Consider the following 20,988-nt stretch of genomic DNA (forward strand, 5'->3'; position numbering starts at 1 on the left):
TTTTGTTGATTAAAAATCTTAGAGTTTATTTGCATTTATTGTATGTTAATTTAGGTTTTCACACATTTGTATAAAATACAATTAATATTAGGTATAATAAATACAATATACATATGTTTATATGCAGACACATCAATAATTTGCACTCCATCAAAAATAGTCTAACAAATGAGTGCAATTTGTATTGTTTTATTGCATTTTCATTTCGTATTCATATTTCTCAATTGATCAACGTATCAGTTTTTACCTCTGATTCGGTCTGGAAACTACCAGAAGCGAGCTCCAAAAATTTACATTTCAGGTGTGTCGTGTACTTAAACATATAAAATAAGCTTACAGAGTAGGTATATATTTATATAGTTACATATATGTGTGTGTGTGTGTGTGTTGAGAGTATGCGTGTATATAGCTAAAGTATTGCACTATATAGTATTATTATGGTAACCAATTTACATATGTTTATTTCAAAAATAAATTTATACCCGAATACATAGGTCGTATACGAGTTACACCCAAAAGCCTTAGTGAAAATTTTGCACGAAAAAAAACGGAAAATTATGTAAAGCTTAAACGTAGAAAACCCCAAAGCAATAAAGAGAACTTTTTGTAACTGGCAAAGGGACACGCTAAGGAAAGCATACGATGAAGTGTTGTAAATGAAAAAGAGGGAGATAGGTATATAGAAATACAGATATAGTATGAGAGAGAGAGAGAGAGAGAGAGGTAGAAGAGGACTGTGATGTGAAGTTATGATAATATGATTGGGTAAATAGTAGATCAGAATTGACCAAACGGAATGTGAATCCAACTTTCTGCGCGCGATTGCCTTAACAATTGCATTGTTCCTTAAACACTTTTAAGCCTCTAACATGACCCCCCCGGACCTTGGGCTATCAAAATCCTTGGCAGCATTGCCGACGCAGGCTCCGAGTTTGCAGGGATTGCAGTTAAATTTCAAATTTGTTTGCGCCCCGCACTCGTCGACTCGGACATCCTGCCTGTAAGCCAAATCAACCGCCCAACCAATCAACCGCCCAATCACTATTATTGACGCCGATCGCCGGCACGGGTGGCCGCATGCCTGGACTGTTGCTGCTGCTCCTTGTCGCGCAGCTCCTTGATGGCGCCCACTGTGCCGAACATCACCTTGGCTGTCAGCTGTGTGTGGTGCGAGGCGTTGGCTTTGCTGCTGGCATTTGCGTTGGCCTCCCGATCCAGGCCCGTGTTCGCATTGGCGTAGGCGTTCGTATAGGACACGTAATTGTTGTTCAGATCGCGACCGCAGCTGCACTGATGCGACATGTTGCACGTGTTCTAGTTGTTGCTAAAGAATCGGCTTATCGATCGACGACGGACGAAGGGGCGACGGTGGAACTGCGACGTGGATTTGATATATTGGTTGGCTAGTTGCCCACTTGTTGAAGCTGCTGTCTATATATACATATGTGTATATATTGGCTATATCTTTGCTTTTGTTGGACTCAAAGTCTTGCAGCAGTTGATCCGCTCGCTGTGTGTGTGGGTTGCTTGACGAACGCGCGTGTGCACGAAACAAAACTCAAAGTAAAGTTGTTTCTGCTCCTCGTCGTTGTTGTGGTCGTCGCCGTCGTCCGATAGTCGCTCACACTTTCACAGACTCACTAGAACTAATTTCGAAAAACTGTGGTGTTGTTTTTGTGGCGTTACCAGCCAGCCAGCCAGCCAGCCAGAGTCACAGCGGCAGCAGCAGCGGCAGCGACAGCGACGGCAACGGCGACAGCGACGATGAGCGCTGAGTATCAAAGAGAGCGGACGAGAGCGTGTGCAGAGCGCGAACGTCAACACAAGCGTCAGCTGAGCGCGTGTGAGCCGCCTGGGAGCCAACTGAGTGCCAAAATAAAATAAATAAAAACTCTCTGCTGCTGTTGCCGCTGCTGCGATCGTCGTCTCAGTTGTTGTTGTTGCTGTTGCTGTTGCTGTTGCTGCTAGTGGGCGCTGCAGTGAAATGATAAATTTCTCTACACTTTGCAGTCGATCTACACTGGTGAGCGCTCAAGCAAAAAGCGATTTAAATATTTTCAATATCTGTCAGTCGGATGATCGATCGATTGCCTAGGCGAACACTGATAATAATAAATGAGCGCCAACGATTTTGCAAAAAGAAAAATATTTGAGTTAAATAAGTGAAAATAAATATGTGTTTTGCATTTCGCAGTAGAACGAAATTATTGATTCAGTGTGCAGTCTAGCATCGGGATGCTGCTGCTGTTGCTGCTGCTGCGACGATGACGCTCACTACGACGACAACGATGGCGACGGCGACGGCGACGGCGACGACGGCTTGTTGAGCTGCGCGCGAGAGCTTTCTTGATTGCAGCTTAGTTTCTAATGGCCTCGCCCCTCTCCTTCTTGAGTTCCCTTTCCCCACGAGCTCAGCATGTAATTTGTGCTGCCTGCGCCGACGCTGCGCTTGTGTAATATTTGCGTCGTCGTCTCCGCTTGCTTGTTTTGGTTTTTGTTTTCTGCTTTTTTGTTTCTTTTTTGTTTTGAGTGGTAGCAAATTGTGTTGTATTTTTGTTACTTATTTGTTGCTCGTTTTTGCTTATAACATTTTGCGAATTCCAAGCGCACGCTCCAAACAACAACAAAAGCAACAATTACGACAATGCTATAGTAAATTATAAGTGCACTCGCATGAGTTTCAGACGGTGAGCGCCACCAGGTGAAAATCAGTAAGCGCTGCAGTAAGCAGCAGCAGCGGCTGGCTCACCTGTTGCCTTTCACACACACACACATGCATGGCTGTTGTCTTTACGATTGTTGTTTTTGTTGGCATTCATCAGGTTTCATTCACCTTTTGGCAGCAGCAGCAGTCGGAGCAGCAGCAGTTCCAGTCGCATATTATATTTTAAGATAAAAAAAAAAAAAATAAAACAACTTTTGTCTATGTGGCCGAATCGTTTAGTTTACATAATTGGAATGCAAATAGGCTTGAATCACTCTGAGTGCCCTGTAGTCGCGTCTTGTTGGTTTTGTTGATCTTGTTTGGACAGCTGCACCTTGCACATTGTGCATTGTGCATTACGATTGCGCATACGCAACGTGAAGCAGACGGGCCGGGCCCGGGCCGGACCCTAAAACGGAAATGTCAGCAAACGTATCCAGCGTTGAACCTGACCTCATTTTAGCTAGCAACAATTCTATGAGCAGTCGCCAGGCGCATTTAGAATGACATAAACAACGATCGCGACGTCGACGTCGCAGCTAACGCCAATGGCGACGGCGACGCTGACGCCGACAACACCGGCAGAGCCAGCAGCAGAGCAACAGCAGCAGCGCATTCGCTTTCGATCAAGTGACCATATCACTTTCCTCCATTCGCAAGCCACAGAGTGGAACTACCAGTTTTCTCCAAGAACTTCAAGTTGACCCATATACTTGAAAGCACACACACGCACAAGCACAAGCACACACAGGCACACACATACGAAGATGGCGTAGCAGCGTCGCAGCAACGCTGCTGCTGTTCCAGTGGGTGGCAGCCAGAATTCCGAAAGAATGAGCAGGCGAGAGGCATAGCGAGATGAAGAGATATTGGTATATGAAGAGAGTAGGAGTTTGAAGAGAATAGCAGAGAGTAAGTGAGATAGAGAGCGGAAGAGCGCAAGTGCTGGCGCTTGGAAGAGCTCGAAAAGAAAGCGAAAAAGAAATTTCAATGCAGCGAAGCGTAGAATGGATAACGCACACATACATATGCACACGCATACACACACTCGCACAAACATAGCGCCGACGTCCGCTGCTTACCTACTTCTGGCCCTGCCAGCGGCACAGGCGGCTCTGTCCGAAAAAAAAGTGTGTCACTCAGAAGAAACCGGCAGCAGAGTCAGCCGCGGCACACGCTGCGCCGCAGTGAAGAGAGGCCGGCAGCAACATTCTTTACTGACTTTCTGCCTTCCATACACACACATACACACACACACACAGCAACAACCAGTATACAAATATGCATACGCATGGAAGTGCAAGAGCAGGCAAATACACACACACCCACATATACATATTTATTCTTTGTTCTAATTATAATTATGAGCACACACACTCATACATATGCTGTCATACGTGTACAGGCTGTGCGTGTGTGTGTGTTTGGCTTTTAGCTTATGTTAGTGCTGTTGCCGCTGCTGCTAAATCTGTTGTCGTTGTTGTTGTTTTTGATATCTAACGCCACATAAGTTCATCTGGATCTCAAGTGCATTTGGCGCTGCACTCAGTTCTTTTTTCTCATGCGCCGAATCAATTAAAAACCAACAAAAAACTTGTTGTGGGAAAAATCGCCGAAAACCTGCATAAAAATCGTGATTTTTTCATCTTTTTCTTTTTTTTTTTTTTTTTGTCATCTTACAAGTACTAAAAATGTTTTCTTTGACGTTTATTTTTCTGCTTATGCATTTTTGGTGGGAAGTTTACAATGCAGCTGTGTGCGTGTGTGTGTATGTGTATGTTTGTGTTGGAGTAGGTGTGGGCTAAACTGGTTGAATGGTAGTTGGCTCGTTGGCTGGTTGGATGGCTGGCGCGGGTTTGTTGCCCCCGTAGCCACAGTCAGAGCCACAGCCGGATCCACAGCCAGTGCTCCAAATGATGATTTATTGCTGAACTTGTCTACTGGAGCACTAAATTGAAATTACTTGAGTTTCGGCTTGCAGCTGTTTTTTATTTGGCAGTGCCGCACTCGATATCCTCGACAGACTCGGCCAGAGGCTGAGAGGCTGAGACTGAGGCTGGCGCAACAGCAATGCGAACAGCACAAAGCAAACATATGCCGTGGAACGCGGCTAATGACTTACACCGCACACTCGGACCACTGGGAAATTTATGAACCTGTTCCGGTGTGTAACGCAGCGACCTTTGAGATTAGCCTACCACGCCTCGAGCAGTTGGCCAGGCTATGTGGACATGGACATGGATATGGATATGCTTATATGGAGATGTCATGCCATGTTCGCTCGTCATGAGCCGCCCGTTATCTATGTTAAGATTTATGATCGAAATGCTGTGGTGAATACTCCGGAACAGATAGATAGATATCGTAGTTTTTTTTTTTATAGATATTCGCGCAACTCATGGCTATAATCAGTTGACGTCATTGTTGAAATGTTAATAAGCTCGGCATATTGAGCCACGCAAATCTCAATGCAATTTCAAAGTTCATCATGATTTGGGATAATTATGATGCCACGCTGAGCGCTCGACCATATCGAGAGCGCGTTACGTATACGCCCGAGTGGCAATTAGCGACGGCCGCACCAGGACTTGTGTCCTAGCCATGCCCCGCCAATTCCGAATATATGTTTTGCAATTAGCCAGCGATTTTCGTATTACGTAGTTTAACTACTATTTACTATTAAGCGCACAGCGGGCGACAATTGTTGATGGCTTCTGCTAGTTGGCCATTTGCCATCGCTGAATTGCTATTAGGAATTACCAGGATGCTTTTAACGTGTGTCCCTTCGCAACTTAACACACTATATTCACTTCCTCGGAGAGTTACATGAACAAACTTTACGCTTAATGACATTTCCATTAATTTCATTGGGTCAATTTTAGTTTTCAAGTTACCTGTAATTTATGAAGTGTTTTTGCATTTATATAAATATGTAAGCTGGTTGGTAGACTGAAAAAGTTATATCTATCACCGATCGATGCATTAACAGCTCCATCCTATCCTAATATATGAAGTGAATTTGACACGAGTTTTAAAAATTTTTAAATAAGCCAAAATTTACTTTGCATAACAAGATTTGTCAAAATATAGAATAAACAAAAAGTGAATTGTTTTTGTATAAAAACCAAAACAAGTGAGTTTTAGTCAATATTTCCTTAATGCTAGAACTAGAATCTGTTAGATGATATCTTTATTGATATCGTCTAACATGTAATGCTGTGCAATGATATTTGATTTGATATTAATATTCAGAATCATATTAAAATAAATTAAATTTCAAAATACCATGCATTCATTTTATTCATATATTTTTTTATATAGGTCAAATTCAATAGCTCGCAAGTGAGCTGAAAGTGGATTTCGATGTTTTATGTCGTTTAGATGGCCAAAATCGTAAAATAAGAAAAAGAAAATCTGGAGGTCGCCAACGGCAGCCGCAGGATAAGATGTCCTAAGCTGAAGATTGTGAAATAGGCGGATAAAGGCATGCTGCATAAATTCCATATCGTTTCGCTTTTGAAATGTTACAGTTCCAGTTAGTGGAAAAACTGGCTCACACACACACACTCAGAGATAAAGAAAGAGGGAGTCTAGTTACATACTAGCAAACAAACAAATAACATGCATGTCATTTAAACTGTCAGCTGACTGCCTCTGTGAAAGCAAAGCAAAGCAAAGCAAAGCGAAAGCAAAGCAAAGGACTAGAAAGGCTGCCCTGCATTTGACTAATACGCCACTCAGCTGCTCGACAATATTTCAATGAAATTGAGAAATAGTTGCTCACATATTTACTACCCCCTTTATGCAGATATGTACAAACGCGTGGGCGCTGCTTCATGTGCATATATTGCGCGTTTAGTGCTAATGAGGCTTTGCACAGCGTTCACTGCATGGCTGGCATTACCTGACTAAATTAAGAACACTCTAGTTTCTGACACAAACATATTTCGTTGCTTTGCGGCAATGGCAGCTCCAAACTAGAGACAGCGTAATCTTAAACGTGATCTCTTTGTGAAGGAAAAGCACGACCATCACGACTTCAGCCCGATCTTCCATTTTATACAAATTTATCGATATACAACTAGCACATCTCTACGATGTCAACTGGCGGCCATCTTGCTCAACTATCGCTTGTGCAAGTAAAACAAATTGAAGTCCAGTCTTAGTTAATATACAGAGACTAAAAAGGAAAGTGAGCATGAGGAAGGAAAACAAGAGATTGTTAGGCCAGACACAGGCGCATATGCCACGGCTAAGAAATCACCGAATTGTTGCCGCCAAGCAAAGTCACGGCCACTTGTTACATGCTGCCAACAATGGCGCAGCCATGGTAACCACGGTACGCTCGAGCCGCAAGGACGCTGCGTGTTGAGATTCACACTGAATCACAACTCACCACGGCACATCTACATCGTGAGCCCACCACATTGTCGTCATTGGCAGCGACTGTTGCTTTTCCCGTGGGTTTTACGCTGATAACTGCGCGCGAAAGTCCGTCGTGCTGCTCATATAAGAACGAACGCCTCAGCGGCCGTCCATTCAAAAGTTAACCGACATTTGATCTGTCAACGTGCTGCAGTGACGGCAAACGAACAACTTGCCCCAAATTTGGGAAAAGTTTGGTTTTTGAACGCGTTTGTGTTGAATCGTATTTGCATTAAGCAAAAATTAAAAGAAAAAGGAAAATTGAAACAGTGGTTTTCACGAATTTTTACGAATCGATAAAAAGGAGTTTTCTCTTTTGCAAATGTAAGTTGTTCAACAACAAAAAAGTGAATTGCTAAAAAAAAAATTTAGCTACCTACACATTCTATTTTTAATGAAAGAATTATATACCCAGAGAATTCTGAATATTATATTTGAGAATTATAGTGTATATTATATTTGATAAGAAATATATTTCCATAGAGTTTAGAATATTAAGTTTTTTAAATTATAATAAATAAAATTATTATTTTTTATTAAGTTATGCTCAAGTGAATATATAATTATAATTTTACCCAACAACAAACACTAGGGGATTCTTCTTTTAATTCTATAATAATGTCAATTACAATTTTACTTAAATATTTTTAAAAATCTTGAATGCAAATGAAAATTTTTTTATTTTTAATATAATATAATGAATATAAAAATACTTAAAAACGTTATTGAAATTCTATGTTTTTATGTGATCTATTTAATATTTATTAGCTAAATTACAATGATTTGATTAACTACCTTGGTTTTTATTACTGTAATAAATAAGTATAAATTAAAGGACGAACATAACAAAACAATAACAATATATACCCTCCTTCCCATTTTCAATGGGTTCAAGCTATTCAAAAACATTATACTCCAATTTCTCAATTTTTAATAATTATATTATGACTGTAATGGACTACAAAAAAAATATAGAAATGTTTCTTATTTCAAATAATTCCGTTAAATTAAAATCTATTTTAGTTTCATTTTATATTTATATAATATATATGTGTATCACATTAATACTCGTTTTTTTTTTAACATTTTAATTGTTTTAATTTGGATTTGCTGAAGCTTAAAAAGAATAAAAATTTTAATGCGATCTATTGCACATACAATAAAACTCATGAATATTGAAATATTAATGATATACACAATATGAAAAAGTAAATCGAAGGAAACCGAGATATGGTTTTAGAAACAATAATTGTGCAAAATCATAATGTCAAAACATATCCCAAACTCCTTCCTTAGATAATATCTAATAGATATTTAAAAAATCCTTTTTTTCCACTAGGATATTTCCTCAGATTTCGATTCCGATTATTTTATTGAGGCTATTGAATTTCTTCAAATTCTATTACATTATATCCACATTATTTTAAATTCCAACTAAAATGTTTGTGAATATCGGAATTCATGTTCAGGAAACGTAGCTGAAGCTGAGTCTAAGTTTTACTTTCTCGTAAGCTGTAAAAACCCACAGAAGTATGCAATTTTATTTTGTCATTTTGATTGTGAAAATATGTGAAAGGAAAGCAAACCCAAATCGAATATGGAAACCAATTTGATTATGGGAAACGCTCGCAGCGAAACGCGTTAACGCGTCGACTCTCGTCGAATGGGTCCAATAGATGGCACAATATGTCAATTGAAGTCAGCGTAAAGAGCCCCAAGACAAACGACAAAGGGACAAAAGACAAGCCTCAATCAAATTGCAATTAAATAAATATCACAGAGCCCCCAGTCTTCAACCCAGAAATATTAAACAAACAAATCAAAGGACATTTGCTGATGGATGCCAAAAAGCACAGATCTCACATGATGGCCAAAGGCAAAGGCCAAAGAGCATGTGTTATTTATTTTGATTTATTGATAAATAAAAAGAAAAGAACGAATATTAAAGTGATGCAGAGAAAGGCTGTCGCAATCTGTTTTGGCCATGTCGAGCAAATTAACTGTTCTTTCTTTCTCGTCTCGTTGTCTTTCTCTCTCAGCGCCTTTTCATTAGCGGTCTAACCGCCATAACTTGCCGTAAAGAAGTTAGCCACTTCATTACCTGAGCATAACTTAATTAAGCGGGTTAACTGAAGGTAGAGCCAGCTAAGCTTTCTTTCAATTTAAGCAAGTGCAAGTGGTCCAATCGACAGTACCTGAACCGGGGATGCCCCAAGCTGAGCTCCTGTTGTTTCATTGTAAAGGAACTTAATAAGAAGGTGTTCAGTTCAAAGTCCTAAAAATGGGAATGTTTTTATTGAATAGCTCCGATTCTAGGTATACACATCTATTTTTATTTTCAACAAACATTTTTTTTAAACTAATACAAAAGTTTTATTCTAATTTACATAAAGTTACGAAAAGTTTTATTTTCAGTTTTTATAATAAAAATTAAGATTTTAATTTTGTTTTCTCAATATTTATAATATTTTGGAGGAGTAATATTTATTTTTTATTGCTATCATACTAAATACATTTTTATCATAAATTTAAAATAATTATATAACTCACAAAATAACTTTTATTTCTTAACTTTTTCTATACAAATTCGATATTCTAGATATTGTCATGGTGTATTTATATGTATGCAAGCCAAAGCCAAACTTTTTAGTTTGAAATGTATTTTATGAATGAAGAAATATTCATATAGCAAGAGGCTTGATTTGTTATACTTTTGTAGTTATGTTATTAAGATACCACAATAGCATACAGAAATTTAATGCAAATTAAATGAAAATAATTAAATTAATTAGAATTCATAATCTTATGTTAATTTTATTAATATATTTTATATCAATCTTATTATTTTATATTAAAATTATTAAGTTTTAAATGAACATAAAACGTGTGGCCTCATTTCATCAGAGTAAAAGAAACATATTAATACATATTATTTCTGAAAACAATATTAAAATAATTATTTAGAAAACAAAAACATTTACAGTAAAATAGAAATGGTATATTGGGAATTGCTAAAGAGAATTTATAAGAAATATTGTATGCCGGTAAGCCTGTTTGTAATAATAGTGTTTTAGCAGTTAAACGACTTCCGAAATTTGAGTATACTGGAATTGTACTTGGATTAATTAAGAATTATTGAGTTATTTCCGGCATTGTAATTACTGTAATTAGAGTTGCTAGAAGGAAGTACTAATTGGTTACATTTTCTTGTGATTAAAGCTTGGAACATATCCAAATGATATAATTTGAGAATGCAAGGGCTTATCAATAATGAACTTTAAAATACTAAGTAAGATATACTTTCAAAAATATGTATTCCAAATTTCTATTCTAACTAGGGAGCCTAACAGGCTGACAAACAGAAAGAGTAACAAAATTAAAACCAATATACTCCTTAATACAAATGAGCATTGAGGGTATTCTTAAAGAAATGTATGCACAAATTGCGTGCGTTTTCAATTGCGGCAAATCTAATTTTTGCCTCATTTGCTCAGCTATATGAGCTGAAATTGCTGCTGGCGTTTGCTTTGAAGATGGCCCAGCTCAGCTGCTCATATCCTTTGGCCCAGCTGCTTTCTTAAGTAATTGCGTTGGGCAATTTGGCAATTCTTGGGGTCTGCAAAGTTTTCACAACTTAATTAGAAGACAGCAAAGACCATTTTGAATTTCCGCTGCATTTTCGCAGCCGGATATGAGAAAGCCACAGGGCAAGCTCAACCGAAAGTTATGGCCATAAATTCATAAACAGATAATGCGGCTAAGGTGTTGTTTGCAACGGCACCGACACAGGCAACGGCAACGGCAACGAAAGGTTTATGGTTTGCAATAATGCGGGAACAAGCAAGTTGCTGGCCAAGAGCTGGGACGTTTTGCAGAACGTTTTGCTTTGCAGATTTACGATTGCGGTATGACTGTCAACACTAGTCCATGTCTATGTCGCCTGATGTCGCCTGATAAAGTCCGGTGAATGTGACGATTTTCCGCCTATTACCAACGGCAGTGCGGCTCGTGTTACCCGTTGCCCGATGCTTTTATGGTGCGGCGTGGAAATGGGCGCAGCTGCTGCTGCTTTTCAGCTGCCATGATTGTAAATCATGGCCGGGTCGCTTTTACGCCCTTGGCGCTGTGGCTACTGCATATGTGTGTGTCCATGTGTGTGTGTGTGTGTGTAACCTGTTGCATGATTTGTTGTTGTGTCCCACACACACACACGCACGCATAGCTGCAATTTATGGGTGTCAACGCGGCGTATGTGCAATTTCACAGATGTAGATTTCAAAGGCTATAGCGGCATGTTCTACAAATTAACATTGAACGTATTTTGTTGTCCCATCATTAAGTGTTCCAGCGCGTATTGGGGATTTGCGCAGTGCCATCAGTTGCCATTGAGCCCTAAGCCTCGCGGCGCTTTAACGCATTAAATTATGTCCAGAAAGGGCAACAATGACCCGAGGAGGCCCGAAAGTCGGAGAGTCGGAAAGTCGCGGGCTAATTGAAAATTGTCTTAAGCAAGCACAACAAGTGGACTATCGCACACACTGAAATAATAGAAACGGCAGAGTAGAACAACTACAATAACACTTGGCAGTTGCCATTCAGTTCCAGCCCTTCAGCTGGTACGTGCTCGGAGTGCTTGAGCACTCGAGCGGCGCAGCCAGGAAGCGGAAGTGCAGACAGCCATTGCAAAGGCCACACAGTGTGATGGCGGCGGCATATTCTATTCTGTTTACTGTTATGTACTTTCAATTACCAAGTCTTCAGCGCGTCACATTAACGCCAATGACAATGCGCTCCACGCACTGACAGTGCCACACAGCACTGAACGGACATGAGCGTCACTCCGGCAGCCCGTTTATCGCCTGCTAAACGGCGCTGACAGCTGCCAGCTACCACTAAAAATTTGCCAAGTTTAATAGTAGCGCTGCTCGCAAACTTAATTGTCGCACCCGTCCAAGGATTAAGCTATGCATACCACGCACTCAGCAAACTTCAGTGACAAGGACATTGGCTCCGCAGCGCCAGGGCCTGAGGCGCGCACCAAACCCCATTCTGATGAGTTCCAGAACTCAAGACACTAACTTCGGCGTACAGCTTGCAAGGACAGCAAAAAATATATTCTCGGCTGCATTTTAAGAAGAGGCTTAAAGTCCTCTTTAGCTGTTGCTCTCTTGCCTCTTGAAAAGCCAGACCGCATTTTTCAGCGTACCAATGCGAATTTTTGTTCTTTTTGCTGCTTGTCGCTTGACTGTCAGCGTGCTAAAATTTGTTGCCCATTTGACATATGTTCGAGCATGTATTTGTTTTTCATGCCAGCGAAATTCCTGTTTCATCGATCGCCCAAGCGTGGTGGGGTATATTAGCTGTGCAAGCGTCAGGAATGCTAAATATTATAATTTGAATCAATTTGAATACTGAATTGAGCAGATGCAACATTTTTTTGTTTTTTTATTCCTGAAAACTATTTGCATATAAAAACTAATCATGTTAAAAATATATACGTATATAAAAAAAAATAATATTAAAGATGTATTATCAATATTTGTTCCCGGATGAAAACTAAAAAAAATATATAAATATTTTGAAAAACTTGAAATTTTAAGGTTTTATGAACAAAATAACTGCGAAAATTTATATAAGAAATTTTAAGCATATCGGATTTAAAAGATTTACCTAAGCCCCGTATTTAGGTGGTTAGGAGGCCGGTTAGAAGATAAAGGTCAAACTGTAAAAAAAGGCAAACCCTCATGAATATAGTTCTACAGCTTTAAGTCTGCATACATCAATTTAAGCAACAAAGAAAACCAAGAGTAATGTAATACGTATTAAAATGTTAAATTCCAATAATTTTGCGCTTAGGAAATGGATTAAATAATGGATTAATAAATATCTAAATGTATATAAATAAATATATATGAAATATATGCTTCATATATATACTCCATATACATATATATATATAGATATATATATATATAAGTATACACTATATACCCTATATAGTAATTTTCAATTTGTGGGAATAAAGATATGATATACAATACATATGTTGATTATTGATTATTAGAGGTCAGAGATCAGCAACGGTAATATTACATAACATTTTTACCATGCACTGAAATAGGCAAGTGTCTAGCAAACGTAGCTTTTCCATAGAACCAATATACTCCTTAAAGTGCGTAAATGAATTGTTGCCTACATCGACTTTGTACACCTTGCAGATACGGATTGATAGATAGACGACACGTTCGTTCATATCTGTGAGATGAATATGCTGCACACCCAACTGCTCTTCCTGGCGCTTTGCTGCCTGGGCTATGTCTGCTGCACTCCGGTAATTGCCCAGGACGAGGCACGGAACCATGTCTCCAGTGTCAATGACGGCGACAACGACATGCTTTTGAATGCGGGTGAGGATGTGCAGGAAGCTGGAGGCGACATCGACAAGCGGATGGAGCGTTACGCCTTTGGGCTGGGTCGACGCGCCTACATGTACAACAATGGAGGACCCGGCATGAAGCGCCTGCCGGTCTATAACTTTGGACTGGGCAAGCGATCGCGTCCATATTCGTTTGGATTGGGCAAGCGCAGTGACTACGAGGACGAGGAGGACAACGAGATTGATTACAGGGCACTGCCGCCCGGCTTCATGGCAGCCTTGGGTGAGTCTAGACTCCAGTGTGTGTGTGAGAGAAAAAGAGAGAGAGAGAGAGAGAGAGAGAGAGAGGGAGTGAATGGAGAGGGAATTGTATTTGTTTATCTCATTTGCAGGCCGAGGAGGAAGTCGGCAAAACAAGCGGACGACGCGCCCACAGCCGTTTAACTTTGGCCTTGGTAGGCGTTAGGAGGTCAACTCTCGAGTCTATTCGGATGTCAATTGTGAGCCACTAATATACAATTTTAATTATTATATGACTATCAATGGGCTCAGACGTGAACAGGAGGCGCACTTAATTAACATTCAAAAACTAATCTAAAACTGAGAACATTGCGTAGACTTCGCTCCTTTTAAATAAATATAAAATGCTTAAATTTAAATTTTAGTTTTTTTCCAATTGATGCGTTAAGCTACAGCAACATTTTAATCTTAATTTTACGATATAAATGCAACAAAAAACATCACAAAAAAATTAAATAAATATATTTCTAAACCAAATACAAAAACAAAACTAAACCAAATGACGTGTGCAATTGAAATATGAACAGACATACAAAGAATATATATATTCGATTATACATATTTATTCGATTTAATCAAACTTAAATAAATATTATATATGTATGTACATTTTAATGGGGCATTATTATATATATAATATATATATTTATGTGTATGTATCTGGGGCACTCTGTCTCCCACACCGAACAGGATCATTCGTTGTAACCGAATCGCGTAAACCAAATATATTTACCAAGTATATATATATAAAAATGTGTTATATATATGTACATTAAAATATGTGTATTTGAAAAATTGATGTAATTAATAAATTATTGAAACAACGTTATTATTTAAATTTAAATATATTTAAATGTTTTGTGAACCTTATTCAAATAAACATCAAATTTAGCACTGCAAAATCGTGCCAAATATAAGAAGTCATTGCAATAATGCGAAGTATATAGTTTGAATTATATAAAAACGCATCGTTTATTCATTTATTTTTGAAATTTACACAACATAACTTAATACGTAGAATACAAAAATGACAAGAGTCTATATATAACATTGAACTATCGATTTCAGACGAGCTCTGACGCCTACTTAAAAAGTATCCATCTCTTAAAATAATTCAATGTGAAGCTTACTAAGAATCGTGTCAAAGGCAAACACTGATGATATGAACGTATAGGGCCTACCCCGTATTATGCCGAAATCTGGCTCCAGACTGGGCAAGGAACGCGGCGAGAAATTGGGCATCTGCTGTCCATGACGACCGGAGCCACTGACAGGAGCCGTTGACTTCCGCACATTCTGTTTCATCTTCTCCTTGCGGGCGACGAGTTTCTTCGTCTCCCGCACCATGTAAATCGCCTCGGTGTTGCTCATGAAATTGTGTATTATCTGCAATTGAAATATGATATCATGTCAAGAGTGAACGACTAGACTGGAGCAGGAAACTAACCCTTCGCTTCTTGGGGCAGTGGGCAAATACCCATATCAGCGTGCAGAGCGTGTTAAAGATTTCGCTGTCCTTGTCGCACCAGCGGAGTAACATTTGGGCGACGGTTACGAGACCGCCCTCCTGGAACGTGTTAACCGTGGTGCTGTTGTAGCGCGCCAGATTGAGAATGATGCGACTGCATCGCTCAATCAACTGCTTGTCCACCTCCGAGCGAATAGCCTGCGCCATGATGCCATAGCAGAAGGTGGACATGAACTCGGAGCACCACATGAGCAGATGTGGCACGGTGCGGGAGAGACGATCTGCAATCAAAACAAATGGCATATTAGTAACTAGGTAAAATCCAAATATCATCTACTAACCTAGCTGATTGAGAACGGCTAGAGCATCCGAGGCGATGAAACGCCCACGTAGTATACGTACAGAGTCCTGTACTTTGGCGCGCACCGAATTGAAGGCCGTCGCCTCCTGGCGAAGCTGCAAGAGGCGCCGTCTTATGGCCAGAATTCTGGCGTGCCGCTGGTGCTTGCGCGTACGATAGCCACGCCAGTAGCGCTGAATCACCTTGGCCGCCCGTTTCTGGCTGAGATACTCCATCATTTCGGGAGTCATCAGGGCCTGGAAGCGCTTGCGCGCTAAATAGCCGCGCGCATAGGACTGGAAGACCAAAGTGGAGCGCCTTAGGAGCTGCAAATGCGCTTGCTGCTCCAGCATCAGACGTTTTCCGCGGAACTTTTGCTGCAAATGGATTGCGATTTGTCGGAGCTTTACAAATTCCGAGCGTTGTTGGCGCATGATCAGCGTGGCCCGGAACCTAAGCTGAATCGAAATCGCAGCTGAGCGCAGCTGCTGATATTGCTTCTTTGCTACGCGCATGACTAGCAGGCTTCGCCACCAGAGCTGAATGCGAGTGGCTGCAGCCAGTTGGCGTCGATAGTTACTGCGAGCAGACCGCACGGCCAGGCAGCCTCTGAACCATCTCTGGATCCTTATGGCTGCCTTGCGCTGAGCTACGAAGGCTTGGCGGTGACTCTTTCCAAGCAAATAGTTGCGCCAATGCATCTGCAGGCAGGCGACAGCTGCCTGGGTGCCCCGATATCTGGCGCGTTGTATGCGCATTGCTTTGTTTGCATGGAAGCGGCGCTGCATCAGTATCGTCGCCTGGCGCAGACGCTGATACTGCTCCCGCTGGGTGCGGGTCGATTGCCGAGTGCGCCAACATCTCTGCAACACAATGGCCGCATTTCTCATCTGTAGAAAAGCACTGCGTTGCTGACGCATCAGGAGAAGGTCCCGATATCTTCTCTGTATCAATATGGTGGCCGTTTTAAGCCTTTGATATTTGGCAACCTGTGCTCGCATCTCCAGCTTTGCTCTCCAGCAGCGCTGCAGAACTATAACGCTCCGACGTTTATCTAAGAAGCAGCGACGGGCCTCGAGCATCTGTAAGCGGGCTCGATAGCATCTTTGGATTACCACTGCAGAGCTTCGCAGTAGCTGGAAACGCTTTCGCGCATCCTGCATTAGCCGCTTGCTCCGCACGGTTCGCTGTACAAAGATGATGAGTTCGCGCTGACGAACATAGATCCTACGCTGCTCCTTGGCCATACGATAAGAGCGCCAACGCATTTCTATACAGGAAGCGGCTGCGTAGCGCTTTTGATCCAGTTGCCGACGCGCAGCACTGGCAGCCATCAGCAACTTCTTGCAGAACAGGCGACGGCGCCATATGCGTTGCAGGAATATCGTCGCTTTGCGCAGCTGGAGGAGCTCCTGGCGACATTGACGGGCCTGACGATTGGCACGCCACCAGGCCTGAATGAGGACAATGCTTTGATGCATCTGAGCGAAGTGCTTTTGGGCGAGGTATCGCCGGGTATATTTCTGAAGGACGATGACAGCCCGCAGACGTTCCTCTCTGTAGGATTTGGCATACTTGCGAGCCTGGTAGCTCCGGAAGGCGGTTTGTATGCGAATAGCGGCGCGTTCGCGAATGCGACGCTTGATAACGACTCTCAGCCAGCGACGGCGCCACCAGGCCTGCACGACTCGGGCGGCAGCATGGAACTTGGGCGAACGAAACTTGTAGCACAGCTGCCACAGCAGGGAGAGCGTCTTCTCTCTATATCCATCCACTATGTCGGCGGCACTGATGTCGCCACTCAGCTGGAAGTCTGCATCGCGCAAGGCGCCCAGGGCCAGCTTCACATTGAAAATGCGCTGCAGCCTTGAAATGGCCGGAACACGCAATTGCTGGGTAAGATCGTCGCGCAGCAGGATGACTTCCATGACACGCGTGAGCCGGACGCCATCGCGCAGATCAACGGCTAGATTGCTGAAAGCATAGTTGAACTCGTCGAGGAAGGTCTGCTTGTGCTTGAGTACGTAGCCCAGGCGGCGCAGCTCGCGCGTTATGTCACCAATGTTGGCCAGCAACTCGGAGGAGAATCGCAGCAGAATGTCCTTGGTCTCCTTGTGCGGCGACTTCTTGACGAACAGGCAGGGATTGTGCTTGATGATGCGCCGCTGCTTGGCCAGGTCGAGGAACAGCAGCAGAAATAGTATTTTCTGCAGCGTGTGCTTCTTAATGGTCTCCGCGTACTCCTCGGTCAGCGTATACGCCTTGCTGTACTTTTGCTCCTCGCATTTGTTGCGGAACAGGCGATTTAGGATGAAAGTAGTTAAGCCCACAATGTCGCGGTTCGATTGCAGATGCAGCTTCTCGCCAAACACCACTTCGAGGCCGAGACGCAGCCAGAGGGGATTGAAGCATAGCAGCAGCTCCAATATGGTGCGCTGCATAACCATGTCCAGATGCAGGTTGCGATCACTTCGGATGCGCAGCGCCTGCTTCTGCACATAGACGGCGACCTTGGAGCAGGGCAGGCGCATTTCCTCGCTGAAGAACAACTCGACGGCGGCGCGACGCAGCGACTCCAGACGAGACGTGGTCAAATAGTTCATCGATTGTTCCTCCTTCGTGGGCGCCAGCGACAGGTCCTTGTTGCGCACCTCATTGAACAGCTTGCCTATATCAATTTTGTTATTGCTGTCCGCATCCAGATCAGCGGGAATGCTCACTAATGCATTCAGCCACTTTATAAAGTCCGCCTGGTGGCGCTCCACAGCCTGCTCGTCCAAGTACATGGTCGAAGCCAGAAATGGATCGATAGTCGTGGTTGCAGCAAATGGATCCGGATTGATGTAGGTTTGCATATAGAGGTCGGAATTATAGAGCTTAACTGTAGTTTGATTTCGTTTCTTGACCGGTGTGGCGGGTTTCTTCATCAGCGACATCGTCTGTGCCAATTTCAGTTTCTTCGGCTGCGTCTGGGACCATGCCTTCTTGCCTCTCGCTGAAGCGTTGGCGGGCGTCAAGTTGCTGCTGCTCTCGAATCGCTGCCGTTTGGGTGGTGAGATGGCTAGCGTCTCGTTGCGATGCAGTGACTCGTTGCTGGGTGCATCTGAGAAGCTCAGCTCATGGCAGCGCCGCTTGTACCCAATGACAGCTCCGTTGACCTGCTTCCTTTCTGTGACAGGACTTCCCTGGCGCGTTTGGCGACCCACTTCGTGCAAATTGAAGCGACTGGATTGAGCTAGAATCTCGCAATGATTGAAGAGCACATCAGGCTGCGACACTGCGCTCGTTTCACTGCTGCAGGAGCTGTCGAGAGACGGATTTACAAATTGTTTGACCGCCTGCTGTGATGGCGCCGGCGGCTGCTGTTGTTGATAGTACCGATTCTGGTCAATGGAGGAAATCTTCTGTATTTCATTCAAGTTAGGCATGGAGCCCTGTATGGCAAACTTAGACTGTGGCGACAACAACGAAAGATTACCCATAGACTCTGAGTATTTCCGCAACGGCGAGCCAATAAGGTTTACGTCCCGCTTCAGATCATGCACTTTGCTCCTTGGGGGTGGAGATTGTGTCTCCAGCTTCGGGGGGCTAGGGCCCTCCTCGCGTATACAGGCCAAGGCACGCGGCTGTGTTGCTTGCCCTATAACCGTCGTCTTGTTCAGAACGAGCGTTGGCGTTTGCATTAGTTGATTTCTGGGTGAACAGTCCAAAGTGTCAACGGAAATGTTCATTGTATCCGAGAGCTTGATATCGAATGTTTTGTTCACAATAACTTGGCCTCCGTCGTTGGCACTGTGCTGGTCCTCGTCCAGCGCTGACCCAAGTCGACGGGGCCGCAACGCGCTGGCGGGATTGTGCATATGAGATCCGTTTTCATTCAGTTTTGGAGTAGGCCAGGCAGCTAAATTATCTGTCAGGGGAGCTGCCGAAGACGCTCCATTTGCCTTGTTGGTCAGCGGAGTGAATTGCATGTCATCAATTAAACTGAATACATTTCCCGGTGTCAGAGGACTAACATTTTCCTTGCAGCTGAGAGGCTGTGGCGACACGTATCCCTTCATTTCAGTTCTGTTATAGGTAGGAGGCGCCGCCTCAAATACATTGCGATCGCTTAGCGGCGCTTTTGTTTCAGACACAACTCGTTTTACGCGTGCCGCTGGCACGTTAACCCAATGTTTCTTCACAGTTGTTGCAGTTGTTGTTGCGTTCGCTGGCGCACTGGACAAGCGTTTTTTCTGATTCACTGACGTATTGAGGGACTTGTGAGATTTGCTGTTGCCAGTCGGAGATTTTAGCTGTAGCGTCTTACCGACTGTCGGGAATTTGCGTGTCGTCTTCAGGTAGAAAAAGAAAAAATGTATTATAGGGGATGAATTCAAATTTCGGCACGATGCAACTGCTGCTTCTTACCCTTGCCGGCTGAAGGCTTCTGGACTTGAGTATAACCATGACATCCTTGCGAAAATTGCGATTATCTATCAATTGCAGCGTCTCTTTGCATGCAATTTCCATCTGTGGAATCCAAACCAGTTCCATGGATACCTCGTCTTGGGCGGGCACATTTGTTTCTGTCCATTCAAGCTTGACATTGTGCTCGTCTCTGATGGCCTTGGTTACTTTGACCTATAAACGAATTGGGTTAGCAGCCATTGATCAAATAAACGGGGCGCGCCAAGTTGCCAAGCCGACGACAGGCGAGCAGCTGATCTATATCTAGCCTTTGTCTCTGTGTTTGTTTCTAACTAACCTCAATGTCATCATTGCTAGGATTAATTACACGCAGAATGCGCTTTGCGGTCTTGGTAATGGGCACATCCTCGAATTGCACAATCGCTTTAGCCGAAAATGGCGCCATGACCACATCTACCGGCTGGCGAATCTCGGAGCATTTCTTTTGTTTTAGACGGGTCGGGGTCACAGTTACCTATATATTCAAATATAGACACAAATTAAACGAGTCCTCCTTTGTATCGCATTTGAACTTACTTCGAATGCACTCATCCTGATATGAGAAACAACTTTTTGACGACACTCACAAACAATGAAGACTTAATAAACACACTTCACACACTTGAAGGTATAAACAAAACGTAACAGCAAAATAAAATAGTTCAAACATTAACAGAACAAAAATCAACTATCAAAATGTCGAGTCGAAATGAAGCGCCGTCGACGCCGTTGCCATTTTGAAAACAGCTTGCTAGAGTTGCTTTGCACCGAATGCGTTTTTGGTATTTTTTGGCGCATGTTGTTTATAAGTAACAGCTCTGTTAAATTCAGGTGAATGGCAATTTTTAAGTTAGCGGCGAATTCAAAACACATGATTTTGTTTTTGTTTCTTAATTTTGTTTTTAAAATGTATTTACAAGTTTATT

The 20,988-nt window shown here is 42.5% G+C and overlaps 3 protein-coding genes across 3 annotated transcripts; 1 reads left to right on the forward strand and 2 right to left on the reverse strand.

The window, feature by feature from the left end:
• LOC6572423 lies at positions 1 to 1,652 on the reverse strand. Its single transcript, XM_001998496.4, has one exon. The coding sequence runs from the start codon at positions 1,300 to 1,302 to the stop codon at positions 1,045 to 1,047; it is 258 nt and encodes an 85-aa protein (XP_001998532.1). The 5' UTR covers positions 1,303 to 1,652; the 3' UTR covers positions 1 to 1,044.
• Positions 1,653 to 7,236: 5,584 nt separating this feature from the next.
• LOC6572422 (allatostatin-A) lies at positions 7,237 to 14,164 on the forward strand. The gene is made up of 3 exons (XM_001998495.4): positions 7,237 to 7,453; positions 13,348 to 13,788; positions 13,898 to 14,164. Exons 2-3 carry the CDS (start codon positions 13,392 to 13,394, stop codon positions 13,969 to 13,971), a joined length of 471 nt encoding a protein of 156 aa, XP_001998531.1. The 5' UTR covers positions 7,237 to 7,453; positions 13,348 to 13,391; the 3' UTR covers positions 13,972 to 14,164.
• A 585-nt stretch (positions 14,165 to 14,749) lies between these two features.
• Positions 14,750 to 20,799, reverse strand: LOC6572421 (protein abnormal spindle). The gene is made up of 6 exons (XM_001998494.4): positions 20,600 to 20,799; positions 20,361 to 20,537; positions 20,024 to 20,236; positions 15,615 to 19,947; positions 15,253 to 15,554; positions 14,750 to 15,191 (listed from the first exon to the last, which is right to left on the reverse strand). Exons 1-6 carry the CDS (start codon positions 20,612 to 20,614, stop codon positions 14,910 to 14,912), a joined length of 5,322 nt encoding a protein of 1,773 aa, XP_001998530.1. The 5' UTR covers positions 20,615 to 20,799; the 3' UTR covers positions 14,750 to 14,909.
• Between the last annotated feature and the right edge of the window lie 189 nt (positions 20,800 to 20,988).

Source organism: Drosophila mojavensis, unplaced genomic scaffold (assembly GCF_018153725.1).
Source record: "Drosophila mojavensis isolate 15081-1352.22 unplaced genomic scaffold, ASM1815372v1 contig_19, whole genome shotgun sequence".
In the NCBI taxonomy this organism is placed as follows: Eukaryota; Metazoa; Arthropoda; class Insecta; order Diptera; family Drosophilidae; genus Drosophila; species Drosophila mojavensis.